Source organism: Lissotriton vulgaris, chromosome 9, assembly GCF_964263255.1.
Source record: "Lissotriton vulgaris chromosome 9, aLisVul1.2, whole genome shotgun sequence".
NCBI classification, from domain to species: domain Eukaryota; kingdom Metazoa; phylum Chordata; class Amphibia; order Caudata; family Salamandridae; genus Lissotriton; species Lissotriton vulgaris.
The window spans coordinates 927,062,555-927,078,015 of NC_141697.1; the positions used below are offsets into that span (position 1 = coordinate 927,062,555).

Consider the following 15,461-nt stretch of genomic DNA (forward strand, 5'->3'; position numbering starts at 1 on the left):
ACTGCAGCACTTCATTGTTTAGCTCCCATGTTTGTGACACTGATGTTTGTCTGCTTTGTTTGCACCTCCGTTTGCTGCACATAGCAGGTCTTTTGTGATCAGGTCTATTCCTGTCTAAATGGCCCATCTCTAAATCTCTTGGGTTAGTTTTGAGAGCACATGCAATGTTATCCCTCTTGTTTGATAAACTAGAACATTGTGATTGTGTTGTCCATCTGAATTTGTACTGTCCTCCAGGTCACTTCAGCACGAAAAGATTTTAGGGCCAGGAAGACTGTCTTTAGCTCCAGGACACTGATCTGCAGGATCGCTTCTGCAATTCTACATATTCCTCTGACTTTCAGCGCTCCCCAGACTGTGTGGGACATGTCTGTGGTGATGGCCACTGTCAGGGTTGGTTGTGTGAAGGTTCTGCCCACTTACGTTGTCTATGTTCCACCATATCACCTCCTACTGCACTTTGTGTTACAACCACTAGATCTTTGTAACTCCCTGTCGCCTGTGACTATTGGTTTTGGTTACACTCTTGCAGTGGTCTTAAGTGTAGCCTTTGCATTTGGGATCATTGGAATGCATGAGGCCTTAATGCTCATCTTCCCCACAGTTCTGTCAGAAACTGACCCTGTGGTAGTAGTGCGCCTTCTTTGTTATAGTCTGAATCCTGTTGAGAGTAGGGAAGGCTCTTGCATTCATCACGTTTATTCTTGCTGCCCGGAAAATCTCGCTCTCTCTGGCTTTGTGGATGATTTTTGAATGTTGATCATAAAACCTAGTATGTGGAGAGAGTCCATGACTATTGGTGTCCTTTTCGCACTGTGTGTATGAGCTTGACTTGATTAGTCAGTCGTCTAGGCAGGTGCAAACATGCATATCTTTCAGTCTTAGGTAGGCTGCTGTTGCCGCTAGGCATTTTGTGAACACTCTGGTTGCTGACTTAATCCCAGATGAGAGCACTCTGAATTGGAGTGTGTATTGTTGACCACGATCCAAGGAATCGTTTGTGTCCACGATTCATCAGGTTATGCAGATATGCATTCTGTAGTTCTAAGTTGTCATAATCCAATTCCCTCAGGCACGGGATGACTTCTTGCAGTGTAGTGATCTTTAACTTTTGCGTCATTTTGAGCTTGTTGAGGAAGCGAAAAATCGGGGCTTGGTCGTAGTGTCTTATCCGGTTTTGGAACACGAAAGAATGCTGAGAAATTTTCCTTATTGATTTCTGCCATAGGCACCTTCTCTACTGCCCTCTTTTGCAGCAGTTCCTTCTGCAGGCAGCACCTTTCCTCTTCTCAATGTATTCTTTTCTTTGGTCTGACTTCAAGAGCAGTCTATCAGTTCTATAAAGTAATGATGTTTATAATCCATTTGTCGGAGGTGACCCCCTCCTCCACTCATAAAAGAAGGCCTTTAATCTGCACCTGCTGATGTTTTGTGATTGGGCCCTGGTTAGCGGAGTCACTTGCTGGAGGAGCTGGCTCCTCTGGAAGGCTGCCCCCTTCCTCTGGCTCTCCCAGAAAGAGCGGTCGCTACTGTGGCAACTGCCACTGTTGTTGAGCACCCTGGTGCTGAGCCAGCTAGAAGGACAGCTGGAGTGTTGCGGTGTAAAAACGTCCTTGCCCTGTGGTTCTTCTCACTGCTGACATTCACCCTCCTCTTTGCTGTGGCTCAAATGATGGGATCCACAACTGCTTACCCTTGATGAAGAAAAGGTCTTTTGAGGAATGTTTATATTTCTCCTTTATCGGTGTTACCACCTTGTAAGAAGCAGGCTCTCTAAAGGCCTCCCTCCCTTGGTCTACAATGCTTGGAAGCACGGGGTGGTATTGGTTTTTGCTCTAGGCTGGTAGGAGTGACTGAGAAAATAAGCCTATGCCTTCACTTCCTCTATCTGTACACAATACTGATCTGCTGCACTCTTTACAATGGCACTGTACGTTGTTATGTCGTGGGTGGCCAGAGCCTTGACGGGTATGTGTCAACAGTCTCTTCTGGCGAGTCTGTTTCGAGGTCCTGCCACTGCTCATCGCCGCTTTCGGCATCCTAGAAGATCCTTTGTGTCCTTCTTATAGAGGGGCATTTCTTGCTTCCCCTCGTGTGGTTTGGGAGCAGTTGGTGGGTTGAGGGCACATTGAACTTTTTCCTGCTCTTATTCCCTGGTGGACCTCGAGAGTGCTTGAAAGTCATTCACGGACGCCGCAAAATCGGTCTTCTGAAGAATCGCTGCCACATCAGCCCTGAGCCTCCTCTACGGTCTCTCTTTTTCCAAGGCTTTCTCTTTAGCGTCAAGACACTTTGGAGCCCTTTTTATCAGCTTCAGCTGTCCAGTCAGCCTTCTTTTGCCCTCTCCTTCTCTCGATCTCCTTTCAACGAAGTGTTCCCTGAGAAGAGACCTGCATCGGTCTCTCTTTAGGGACCCTTGGGTGTTCCTCTTTGAATTTCTACTTTCCTTTGGTCGCAGAGTACTTTGACATCGAGGCAGACTTATGTGGCTTCGAGTCGGAAGACTTCAGCTCACCCCCAGAGTGCTTTTTTGGTGTTACCTGCTGTTTTTCCTCAACTTTGCCAACCTCTTTCACCTTGACATCTGAACCTTCTGCCTGGGCAACTTCTGCCTCCTCGAAGTTGTCCTCATCACTCGACATGCAGCGGTCCCTAAGCATCTGCATTGTTGTCTGGTGTTCACACCTCTGCTTCTCTCTCTCTCAAGGTCTTAGGGCTAAATTCAGCTCACGTTTCAGCTCCTTCTGTAGTGATCATCAGGTAGGCATAGGTTACAAACCTTGCAACTGTCTTTTTGGACAAACTTTTGTTGACACTCAGGGCAGACTCTTAAGGGAATGTTCTCAATTTCCCTCAGTGTCCTTCTCACACTTTCAGTGCATTCTCAGACTGCGTGGTTGAAGACTTACGTGGTCCGCTTACTTCTTTCAGTGCTCCTCAGGCACCTTTTGGTGATTTTCAGGGTCCTTCGGCTTTGAAACCCTTTTCTATTATATTTCTCTTTCTTTCGATGATCCAATGAATTATATTTGGTGATTCCTTCGTCATCCATAGAGCTTCAGTTTTTGCTTTCATACCCATTGATGAAAAAAAGAACCTGAAGATGGTGACCTCGCAAAGATGCATCCGGCCGGCATTTCTGACGTCACAGGTGGAGCAACATAGTTTGCTAATAGCTACAGACCGGGAGAGAGAAAGAGGACTAGGTGGCAGATCAATGCACAGCATGTGGATCCAGAAAACGATTTACGCTGCAAAACCTTCTCCCCATCCCAGAAAAATGCATTTTTAGTTGACAAATGGCTGTGGCAAATGAAGTGAGGTTTGCATAAAGACATTTTGGAGCGGTTTTGCTGTGTCATAGGTAAACACAAAAGAAAGTTAGCAGAAGAAAATGGATGCATAGTTCTCCTTTTGGTCATTTTAACCATTTCTATTCTCAGAGTTTCAGGCACATCACAGCCAGTCTTTACTCAACTATTTCAAACCCACATGTGTAATAAGAAGGAAAGGGGTCCTTTTAAAAATTTGATGCAAGAACCAGAGAGCAATTAATCATAGAGGTGTAAAATACAAATTTTTTATATCCACACATGGGACCTCTTTACTTTCAAAATGTTGAGAAGGACTTTTAATTAGGAGAAATGCACATTAAAGGTATTAAATGATCTTCACATGAACAAGAGAAGACCTTTCCTCCACAATAGAACCCAAATTCCTTACCGCTTTGTCATTCTCAACATCATATCCCAAACTTATAAGGCAGGCTTTGAATTCTTCTGGCCCCAGAGCTCCAGTATGGTCCTTTATGCGATTGAATAACAGGACATCAGTGCACGGAGAAGCATCGGAAAATGCAATAATGTTGGGAGTTCATTAGGAGAAACCAACGTAGCGATGGGAGAAAAAGAAAAGTTAATTAATATCACCTTTGCAATTAACAGTATAACAAAACTACCAAAACAATGTAAAAGACAAGAAATGTACCTAAAGTTTAAAAACCTATGAAACAATATCTGGCACTTCCAAACAATCAATATAATAGAGATCAACATCTATTTACTTTCCTTATAGTGTGTCTCCTCCTGAACCTTCACCCAAGTTTACCCATTATCAAGCAAGTTAATAAAGATACAAATCTTTTAAAACAAAGGCTCCCCACCATCACCCGAGCCTTGACTTTGCTATGCACTTTCATTTTCATTTACCTTATCAAAGTGATTGAATGACACGCGGAACTCATGCATTTGCTCCTGGCTAATGCCTTTCGCATCGCGGGTCAATATCTGATTTTCCACCTCATTGATGGTCCGAGCAACAGTTGTAAGAAGATGCTCCCACCCGACACGGATATGCTAAAAATAAAAATTTTGAAAATTACTACTACATTAGCCAAAATATAATGGTACTGTTCACTGTCTTCGCTCAGTCTCCTTCCTTGCCACAAAGGCACAACATAAACCATCTTTCCTCCAAGAATTACCTCCATGGTGTAGTTGGTATGTTTGTTATCAAATATCAGGGCCTCCTGGATAAGCTGGTGTTGCTGCTCCAATTTGTCAATGTTGGGTTTGTAGTCTATAATTCTTTGTTCATACTGTTTAAGATTGTTCAGCTGATCCTCCAAAGTGCCATTCATCTCAATGGCAATACGACCAATCTCCTAAAAGAGAAACACACCACATTCGTCAAAGGAGATAATAGTTCACAAAAACAGATGCTACAACAAAAACTTTTTAAAAGAATGTCATGGAATACATTCATTACAATGCATAATTAAGGCTATGTCAAGAATTAACATGGAAAGTACTGTAAACAGTGACCAGGCCATATGCAAGGTAGAAGCTTTCTGCAAGTCATCCCATGGGCAGCTTACCCATCTAAGAAATGTCCTCTACTGGGAAAGCTCTAGGAAGCTAGGCTTTGTACATTTGCACTCTCACTACAAACCTCTGCTTTGCATAATATTTTCGGATTTATACAGAGGGAAAGTAGCTTAGTCTTAAAGTGATTTACACTTGTGCTTCTATAAGTCTGCCACATTTGAACAAGTTACTTTGAGTAACTATTTCTAGCAGATATTCCATATATAATTCCTCTCCTTTTTAACTCTGGTGCCAGATGGAAACAGGTAATTGCTCCTGCATGCCAATAGGTGGTGCCATTGTGATCTGTAGTAGCCTCGTCCCACCTCCAGAACTTAAGAGAACCAATCTGTTTACAGGCACTACTAATTTGCGCTGAGGTCAGTTCACAAAAAATCATTCCGTACCCTTAAATGCAGTGACAGATTGAAACCATGACTGAGCATAAACTAACATAGAACTTTATTAATACCTAGATGTCCACTCTACAGAATGGGAATGAGTAAGAAATGCGTTACTTACCTGTAACTGCAGTTATCCAGTATTGGTGTCTTTCATAGATTCACATGCCCGAATCATTCCCCGTCGTCGAGACGGAAGTCTCTGGTACATAGAAAAGTAATGTCCTATAGACCTTTATAGAGAAAAATAGGCCTAAGGGCCTCACCTTAGTAGCCTATCTATGTCCTTTTGTAAAAAGGACCAAACTCTAGAAGGTAGCCAATCAGCTATCACCTCCCTCAAGAACCTTCCTGTCAGGAGCCTCAGTCTCTCAGATTTTTTACTGCACGTTGTGCTAGGGAGTCTCCACCTTAGTTCTCCTCAGGTTTCCTTGTTTAAACTCTTTTCTTCACAGAAATTGGATAGTTTCTTCATAGTTCTACGATGGCTGATCAACAGAAGAAGGGTATCTTCAGAGCTTGCTCTTCTTGTGGTAAGAAGAGGCTCCATATTGATGATCAGCATGAAACCTGCTTATACTGTCTTTATCCGGACCATACTCCAAAAGAATGTAGAATTGTTAGAACATGCTCTACAAAAACTGGCTACTAAGGTGAGGCCCTTAGGCCTATTTTTCTCTATATAGGTCTATAGGACATTACTTTTCTAAGTACCGGAGACTCCCGTCTCGACGACGGGGAATGATTCAGGCATGTGAATCTATGAGAGACACCCATAATACTGGATAAGAGAAGTGATCAGTCCAAAGGTAATATTCACTGTTATGATAGTTAAGTAACAAGCCTGCTGAAACTGGAACAGCATCAATGGCAAGGACTGGAGCCCAGCTCTCAACATTCACTGACCCGAACAGAGTAACAGCCTCCCTAAAGCCATCAAGAATGTCAACAATTGGATCACCTCCTGGGCAGCCTCCCTGACCCCCCTCAAACAGAAATACAATAAGATCCAGACTCCAGTCCAGTTTGTACACAGAAGAACTCAGATTGAGGAAACCCCACCGCAAACAACTGAAGTGCAAATGGAGAATAAGCCAGGACAATGCAGACAAAAGCACATTCAAACCAGCCTTAACACAGCACAACCAAATAATTCGGATGCCCACAAGTGCTGCTCTTTCAGATCGCACTGGCGCCAGCACCAACAGAAGCAAAGAAAACTTTGCCATTGTAATAGATTTCACCTCACCATTGACCCCTTTTAATCGATCACCCCCTTGCAGGACCTCTGCAGCAATCACTCTCAATGGACATGAGTCAGAGGGCAGGTGCATGGAAAACATGGCGGGCGGCCAACAGCAGGCTGCAGACGAGCTCTGCATTGGGGTTACAGTAAAGAAAGCGTTAGGGCGGAAACGCTGCAATATGAAATGTTGATCAAAGAAAGAGCAGGGAAAGAAGCTGGGCAAGACCCCTCCCTCCCTTTCCGTTTGCACAAGAGATACTCACTGAATCCGGCAAGCTCTCTTTGGACTCCACTCGGCTGCGGGGAGTGCAATCACGGCAGATTTGCCGGCCCACGAGTCCAACACAGAGCGTTGGCCGGTTGCCACGTTTGAGGTGTGTAGAGGTCGGAGGGTAGGCCAAGTATCTCCTACCTGGAGAGGGATGGTAGATGCTGCAGTAGTGGGAGCAGAGAGGGGCTGTGCTTGCAAGGGGCCTGTTGCTCCTATAGTGTAGCAAAAAATAGAACACTGTCAGTTTCTGGTGGCAGCAGAAACTACAGATCCAGCTCCCAGAGGACAAAGCAGTGGGGTAAGGAGAAATTTAGATTCACTCATCTGGCTGAAGCTTGAACCGGAAGGTTCTCCAACTTTGGGTGATGCATAAGTCGCAAAAAGGAGGCCCGTCATGCCTCATAATGGAACAAATCACTGAGGTACAAACACAGCTTTAACCATGCTGCTGCTTAGGCGTCTATCAAGGCTTTACTGAAGTGCAGCAGGAGGCCGAAGTAAAGGGGCCAGCCACAAGATTTCTGTAAGCAAATTAGCTTTGGTCTCGATAGGAATCGACTACAGTTCCATTATCTCCATGGACAACAACCACAACAAAAGGGATTCTTTTGGGGTATAGAGAACAAGAGTGTTCATTTTCCTGTCAGGGGTCAAATGAAGATCCAAAAATAGACCGGAGATGGAGCATTGTGAAGACCTTCAATTGTATCTGAATAGAACAAAAAAATGCCCTATGTACCAAAGCCCGCGGCAGTATTGGCATCACAGCTGTGAAAGCTGTGTCTTATTAATCTCACAGTCAAACATCAACCAAGATCTAGTTGAGCTCCACTTTATGTCCTAAACTGGCATGGACTCTACACAGGCACCTCCAAGGCAGAGGCTAATGCTGAACCAACATTGCCTTTTGCAAATTTGTAAAGACATGGCCTGGCAACAGAAGTGAGCCAGGCAGAGGCTGAATTGAATCAGTTGTGTGGGCAGGTTCTGCTAGTGGCATGTTGGACCTGGGGCCCAAACAGATCCATAGGGCTCAAAGGTGATCCAGAATTATATGAAAAAGCTTCAACGTTGTCTCCCTCGAGGTCTCCTGCTGCAGAGTAGACTATAGAAATGTAAGGTGCGTCGGCTGCAGCGGTCAACAGGGTTGAGTCAGTTAACTGGCATGGTCTTGCCATTAACGTGCCAACTTAGTGAACTCTCTCAAGTGGTAACAGCAAGGGGTAGACTCCCACCTGGCCTTCTTGCACTTATGCTCAAACCGGTCATCAATTTCACTGTGAACTTGACTGAGGACAGTGACAGAAGCCGGCCCCTAAAATGCAGCACAACCAAACTAATTTTTGTGCTCAGTAACATACAGCTTTACCAAACTCTCCCGGATGGCCTTCAAGAAACACTTTATTCATGCTTGGGCATGTGCCCCCAGGCAAAGGTCATATGGGTCAGTCGCAAATATCTGCATCCTAAATTGCGGCATGGTATGTTGATGCCTGTGGACTTCAGGTGGGAGCAGGAGAGTAGTCCCAAGCACACGGTTTTAGAAAAACCGTTTAATGGGCTGGTTAGCCAAAGACAGTTTGGGAGCATTGCTCTGCACCTGCAAAGGGTGCAGAAGAAAACATCAGCGTGCAGTGGTGATGCCTCTGTATGTCGCTGTACCACCACTTCCAGCGTACTGTTAATTATAGCCGAGCTCTGGTCCTACAATCTGTGTTGTTACGAAAACACCCCTTATCAAGAGGATATATTCGAACTCTCTGAAATTTAAGTCCTCACTTGTGGTACTTCTACACAATAACGAGTTAATGTCTATACTGATTTACTCTTACATTATCTACGTGCTTTCTTACCAGCTGTTCTACCTTAGATGTGGTAACCATCATCAATGTCACACCATAATGGCCCTGAGGAAATTGTTTCTGATAAAATACATTTTGGCTGTGCTGCTTCCATCTTAAAACATTACCTCTTCCAGTTAATTACATCATGTGTATCAACACCGAATTATTGTGATTAATGTCTTTTGCTGTATGTTTAAGCACTAAGAACCAACATAATACTGAGGGGAACCACTTCAATTCATGAATACTGAAACTAAATAAGTCTTTACTTTCGCAGTTTACTTACTCATATCTCATTGTAGCAGGGGTGTAATACTATGTAAAGTTGTCACCTTTTTTGTACTGACTACATCTGTAAGGAGACAAGTGTGGCTATATGCCTTCCACTGCTGCATCTTTGTAAGAGTAACCACCACTTCTGTAGGTGGGATGAAGATACAGTGGAGTCTATTGGAACGTGGGAGCAATTGCTATAAAAAGTTTAAGATCCAGTCTGATGCCCGGAGTAGTGGGTGAGAAGAATTCAAAAGATGAGGGAATCTGAAGTTAAGAGTATCCGTTAATAAATAGAAAAGGTTACTTTCTTCAATGCTGAAATATCTTACATGCTTGAATTTTTCATTGTTTTTAGGCTGGAACTGCTTCGTGATCAATATATACATTGCAGTGTCCCACAAAATTAACATTGAAAGCCATAAATTACTACTCTATCCATCTCATTATAGGACTCAAGATCCAACCAATGAGGTGGAAAGCCTGTTCCATTGTGAGAAACCAGACTTACTTAAGGAGTCCAATAGGAAGGTGGGCGTCCTGACCCAGACACTGAATGAGTTTGGCACTATCTACAGTTGAATGTTGACCATGATAAATCAGTGTTACTTCCAATGGGCTTGCTGAGACAGGCATGTAGCTTGGGTCTACCCAGAAATGCCTTTTCCTTAAAAGACTGACCTTTTGGCAATAGGGAATACATACTGCACACAGATGCAGGATGGCATGCAGGCAAAAATGAAGACTGCAAACCAAAACACTGAAATATCACATTCCCTTTTGTTCTTTCAAGCGACATGTTGCTGGTTACATGTGTTTTAGTGCTCTTGCACACCCTGCTGTCCCGCATCTTTAAAGTAGCTGGACGGGACATTGACTGTGCTTGCATGGGGTCATTAGAGGAGTAGGGTAAGAATGGGCACGCTCACAGTGGTCTGAAGAGGGCGAGTTACAGGTTATTTAAAGACAGCTGAAGCTGTAAGCCTGTTTACCAAGTAGATCTATGTTTAAAACCAAAGCAGACTGTTAAAATAAAAAAGCCTTAATTAGCACTACTACTATCCAAAAGTAAAGTAGTTATTCGCCACATGTCAAGTGAGGTACTCAGACTCAAGAGTGGATCAGAATGACAACTTGGAGAACTGGTGAATGTACACACGAGATCTGCTGTATACTCCTAGGGAACAACACCCCTTTCCGTTTAAGCAGCCGGCCTCGATATGGATATCGCAATACTAAAAGAATTACTATTTAGCGTTCTCCATTAACCTGCCAGCGGCATCATGTGCTCAGTTATGTAATGCTAGAAATCACTGATTACGTTGCACAATTATTAGAATGACAAACTGAAAAATGCATTTATTTTATTTTTGTTAACACCTAAGGAGTGTACTGGTGCAAGCACAACTCAAAAAATTGGCTGGTTTAAAAACTCTTGCAAACATTAATTTCATTTTTCAATATTGTAAAAAGGTGACATTTGTCTTCTACAGCCTTCTCACCAACACACAAAAGTGGGAGAAGTGCCCATCTCTGTGTACTCCCACCGATTCTCCCGAGTGTGGGAGTTCAAGCAAGCAAATGTATTCAATGAGCTCCGGCTATTTACAGGTAACAACTAAAACTTGAGTACTAGGACAATTTTGGAAGATACTGCAGCTAAAATGCCAATGTGAAGCATCAGTACTCTGAGCTCAGTTATTAATCTCTGGGCACAAGGAACAAATGGCAATAACAAGTATTGTTGACAACTCTCCTGAAGAACTCTACCAGGTGGTCCTGTGTTTGTCTGAAATTTTTTCAAAGATGCCTTTACTTTTGTGCTCAGTTTTTACTTATGCAGGGAAAATGTAAGTTTGTCAAGCAGGCCTTTATGTTCATTCACCTGGGTTTCATGAGCATCATAATTCCAAACTGTACAGTTATCCTGGTCTCAGTCATACAGGTCAACGGTTTCTTTGAGACCACCACCAGGACAGTTGGAAAAATTAACTGAAACCATTTTCACTGGGTATACCGCAAGGGGTCAAATGTCTTCAACTGTTGGGATCAGAAGCATCATGGGAAGGGACAGACAGCCTCTGCCTCCATCCATCCATCCATCCATCCATCCCACCAAATGAAATGCATTATAAAAGCACTGGGTATCAACCAAGGAAGGGATTACAGAACGCCATTCCCCATTAGGCTCCAGAGTCCCTGCTTATTGTCAGAGGCCCATAGATTGAAGTGCTACATTAACTCCACTTTCACAAAACAGGAATAAATACAGTGGCTAATCACCCGAAGAGCAAGTATCCCCTTACAGTCTGGAATGGCCAGAAGAACCACACGCATCATAAGGTACTATGTTGTGCTTGATGTCATTTCTTTCTTAATGGCATTTATCTCATAACCTTCTTCAATTGTGGTTTAAGGTCCAACTAGTAAAAAAAAACGTTTTAAAGTGCCAGTCTGAGAAATGCAGCACATATGTTGATAAAAAGCTGTTCAAATAGCAGTTCCAGTGGGCGACTTACAGCAGTATCAGAAAGACAGTTGTAAGATGATTAGTCAGCATAATGCTTACCTCCATTTTGGTCTGTATCCACGGCCCCACAACATTAGCCTGCTTTGCAAACTGCAAGCGCAGGTGCTCATTCGATTGTTGCTTGTCCTGTTCACTCTGCAGTGCGCCATCACGCTTTGGCACCAACTGCTCGACCTGTACACACAAAAATATGCATGTAATCATAGGCTGGATGCAGGCATTAGCCATTTTAATGAGCACCACTACATTGACATGAACCAACCCTGTTTACATACTGAACTCATTCTACAAAGCACTTAATATAAATAAAGCACTGTTAGTACCTTTTCCCACTTGGAGTTGATGGACTGTGGAGTAATTGAGGTGTATGGATTTCCACTGGAAAGTTTGATGTTATTGTAGTCGGCAATCTTTTGAGCCTCATTCTGGATGCCTAGGATTGCTTCTCGTTCCTTGTCGGCATCGGGCAGCGTGGACTTAAATTGTTCATGTGCTGCAATTAGACCCTTTTGAAGAAAAAAACATGATAAATAAAAATGCTATTATAACTCCGATAAAATATGTCCACTTTGCATTACTTACCTACATTTCCACACAAGCTCCTGGCGACAGTGCAAGAAAATATCGGAGAAGTAAACAGCCTAAAGTGGCCCAGAAAAATGTAGCCCTTAAGATCGAATTTTTGCCATTCAAAGCACCCACCCAAGATTATTTATTCACTATCTGGAAACCAATGCTTAGTCCTTGCACAATTATAACCAATTAAACATACGAGAGCATTCAAGAAATCATTGTTTGGGTTTCTCCTATGCCTGCTGTTAAGCTCCTAACATACCTCAATCTCTTCAATGGTATGGACAATGAACATGTCTTGTAGATCTTCCATGGCTCCCTCCATCCAGTTGTTGAAAGGTGCTGCTCTTTTAGCATATTCAAGATACAGCTGGTCTATCGTTTCGAGCTGTTTCTCTGTTTTCTGTGAAAAAATACAGAGAGATAAGGTTAGAACATACACTTTCCTCATTGCATACAATGAAAATAATGCTGCATTGGCTAACCATCTAGGTTGCCCCTAGATACTTTACAAGCATCCTGACCAATTAGGGTACAGGTAGTTGGTGATATAAGATTATTAGAGTGGTGCCTGAGGAGATAATAAAAATACAAGCATGGACTCATGGTAGTCGTGCAAGAGTGATGTCTTAGGTCTTCAAGCGGACCAAAGATCTGGATTAATTGGACTTTTTTAGAGTGGGGCCTGCGCTAGTAGTGGAGTCTAGTATAACATGCCATATTGGCAGGTAAGACTGCCAAACGGGCCAAAGCAAAGGTTTACAAATCAACAAATAAAGCAGCAATTGACTAGTAACATTAGCTATTTTGAGCTATGCTTCAATATGTAGATACAGAAAGTCTACTCACTTCCAGTGACTCTCTCCTAGTGTGGGTCAATGATCCCAGCAAATCCCACTGGTCACAAATCTTCTGGCATCGAGTGTTGACACTAGGGGAATCGTAGTAATCCAGCTCACTGCAAGACAAAAGTAGCCAATAGGTCATTAAGAGCCAGAGAGGAAGCATTTAGTCAGCTCTAGTATGAGCATCACTTTTCGACTTAAGTAGTAGGGTTTTTTTCAATGACTGGAAAGTTTTTATTGTTACAACTTTGGCATTCTATCGCAGGAGGTTAAGCTCATTTAACTCATTTTGTGCACGTGTCAGTCTAAATACTACGAATATATATTTTACTCTTCATTTATACCACTATCTAAAAGTATAGCATGATATCGAATGGACATAATGCAGTATAAATACACATCGTTTATGTAATCCTCTGAACAAACCACAAAAGCCTTTAAGTAGTACAAAGGTACAACTCATTCACCAAGCCCGTTTGTTTCAATCAACTGGGATACTCACTCAAATTATATGCATCAATGAAGGATTATATACTCGATCGAACATCAAGCTACTGGATTAGATGTATCAAATGACAGGAAAGTGTTTACCGATTCAGAAAAGGGGGTGGTGATGAACAGAGTGTCTGAATTAAGCAGACCACTCTTACCCAGTCCAAAGATCAGGGCTTGATCCATCACCGTTATTTATCTCACTGCACCATCCCAGCTCAGAACCTGGCTATATGCAAATCAGTCTGTCCCTGGCCCAGTGCATCATGGGAACAGGGCAGACTAAACTACCAAGCCAATTCTTCACCAGAAAGGAGACAAGCTACCGGGGACCGGTTTCTGGCATTTCAGCCGTCTTCGGCCCGGCTTGCTTGAATCCTGATGGTGCAGTGAGAAAGGGACTCATGTCTGAGTATACCCTGCCACACCTATAGTGGCCAAAAACGATTCAGAAAAGGGGGTGGTGATGAACAGAGTGTCTGAATTAAGCAGACCACTCTTACCCAGTCCAAAGATCAGGGCTTGATCCATCACCGTTATGCCAGAAACCGGTCCCCGGTAGCTTGTTTCCTTCCCAGTATAAGAATTGGCTTGGTAGTTTGGTCTGCCCTGTTCCCATGATGCACTGGGCCAGGGTCAGACTAATTTGCATATAGCCAAGTTCTGAGCTGGGATGGTGCAGTGAGCTAAAAAACGGTGATGGATCAAGCCCTGATCTTTGGACTGGGTAAGAGTGGTCTGCTTAATTCAGACACTGTTCATCACCACCCCCTTTTCTGAATCATTTTTGTCCACCATAAGCGTGGAAGGGTATACTCAGATGTGAGTCCCTAGCTCATTGCACCATCAGGATTCAAGCAAGCCGGGCCGAAGACGGATGAAATGCCAGAAACCGGTCCCCGGTAGCTTGTTTCCTTCCCAGTATAAGAATTGGCTTGGTAGTTTGGTCTGCCCTGTTCCCATGATGCACTGGGCCAGGGTCAGACTAATTTGCATATAGCCAAGTTCTGAGCTGGGATGGTGCAGTGAGCTAAAAAACGGTGATGGATCAAGCCCTGATCTTTGGACTGGGTAAGAGTGGTCTGCTTAATTCAGACACTCTGTTCATCACCACCCCCTTTTCTGAATCAGGAAAGTGTTTACCAGCACAACTTCTGAGACCCTGGATAGGTTGAACTGTAGACTCCAAACTAAACAACATTTTGATAAGCCTGAGGTTTCCATCAACTATTAGAACAATGGAGCAATAGCATAACTTTTAAAGGCCTCTGAAAAACGAACTATGAATACAGATCAGTGATGTATGGACAGCTGGAGATAGAAACCCTGATATCTTCTAGATACACCATGCAGTTGGACAGCCGCAACGTTCAGAATCAAATGCACTATAAAAAATGTTGTCCGCCGGACTGAAATATGGCTCAATGAGTAGTGGCAACAAAGCACTCAAAATTCTTCTCATTAGGAAGTTTTGGAAATTATAGGTGATCTGATGATATGAAGTTAAAGAATTTGAGTGCAACTTTCAAGGAACGTCTCAGGTGGTAAACCAAACAGCTGAAACTGGACCCAGGGCAGTTTTCTTGGCAATATAAAGCAAAACTGAATTCACGGGCCCCATGCATATTTGCTGATGAAAAGAGACATTGCAGGGAAATAGGCTCCAGAGAGAAACTGGGAATGGGTCACTGCAATAAGATGTGTGCAAACAAAAGCTACTGAATTGAATTCCAGAATTTAGACAGCAAGATATGCAAAAAGTAAATTAATGGAGGCAATGAATGGAAGAATGAGGAATGTACAGCCAAAACACTACGGCGTAGATCCCGATGTCAAAAAAAGGCAGACAACGATAGTCTAAAGCCTTTTTCTAGACCTCAAAACAGTGGATGTCCTGTCTTTAGCAGGCAGTATATTTATTTGCTGGTTTTTAGGGACTCACTATAGACAGCTTTACATGAAATAAAGAAGATTGCTTCAGTTAAGTCCTACTCAGCCATTAGCTTGTTTGGACAAGTGTGCTTCAGAAGAGAGCTCAGTACGCAGTGGGTCATGTTTTGCAACAGTCCCTGACCATTGCGAGTTTGTACATTTTCATACTGCACTGGTGACTATTTAAAA

The 15,461-nt window shown here is 43.2% G+C and overlaps 1 protein-coding gene across 1 annotated transcript in view; it reads right to left on the minus strand.

Annotated features, from left to right (window-relative positions):
* LOC147692541 (alpha-actinin-4) overlaps window positions 1-15,461 on the minus strand; it is a 335,353-nt gene that overhangs the window by 13,062 nt on the left and 306,830 nt on the right. Inside the window, exons 13-19 of the mRNA XM_086938767.1 lie at window positions 12,853-12,961; window positions 12,266-12,406; window positions 11,754-11,936; window positions 11,470-11,604; window positions 4,484-4,663; window positions 4,209-4,355; window positions 3,724-3,804 (exon numbers count right to left, since the gene is read on the minus strand). Of these exons, the coding sequence (XP_086794893.1) occupies window positions 3,724-3,804; window positions 4,209-4,355; window positions 4,484-4,663; window positions 11,470-11,604; window positions 11,754-11,936; window positions 12,266-12,406; window positions 12,853-12,961 (976 nt within the window). The remainder of the gene's footprint in view (window positions 1-3,723; window positions 3,805-4,208; window positions 4,356-4,483; window positions 4,664-11,469; window positions 11,605-11,753; window positions 11,937-12,265; window positions 12,407-12,852; window positions 12,962-15,461) is intronic.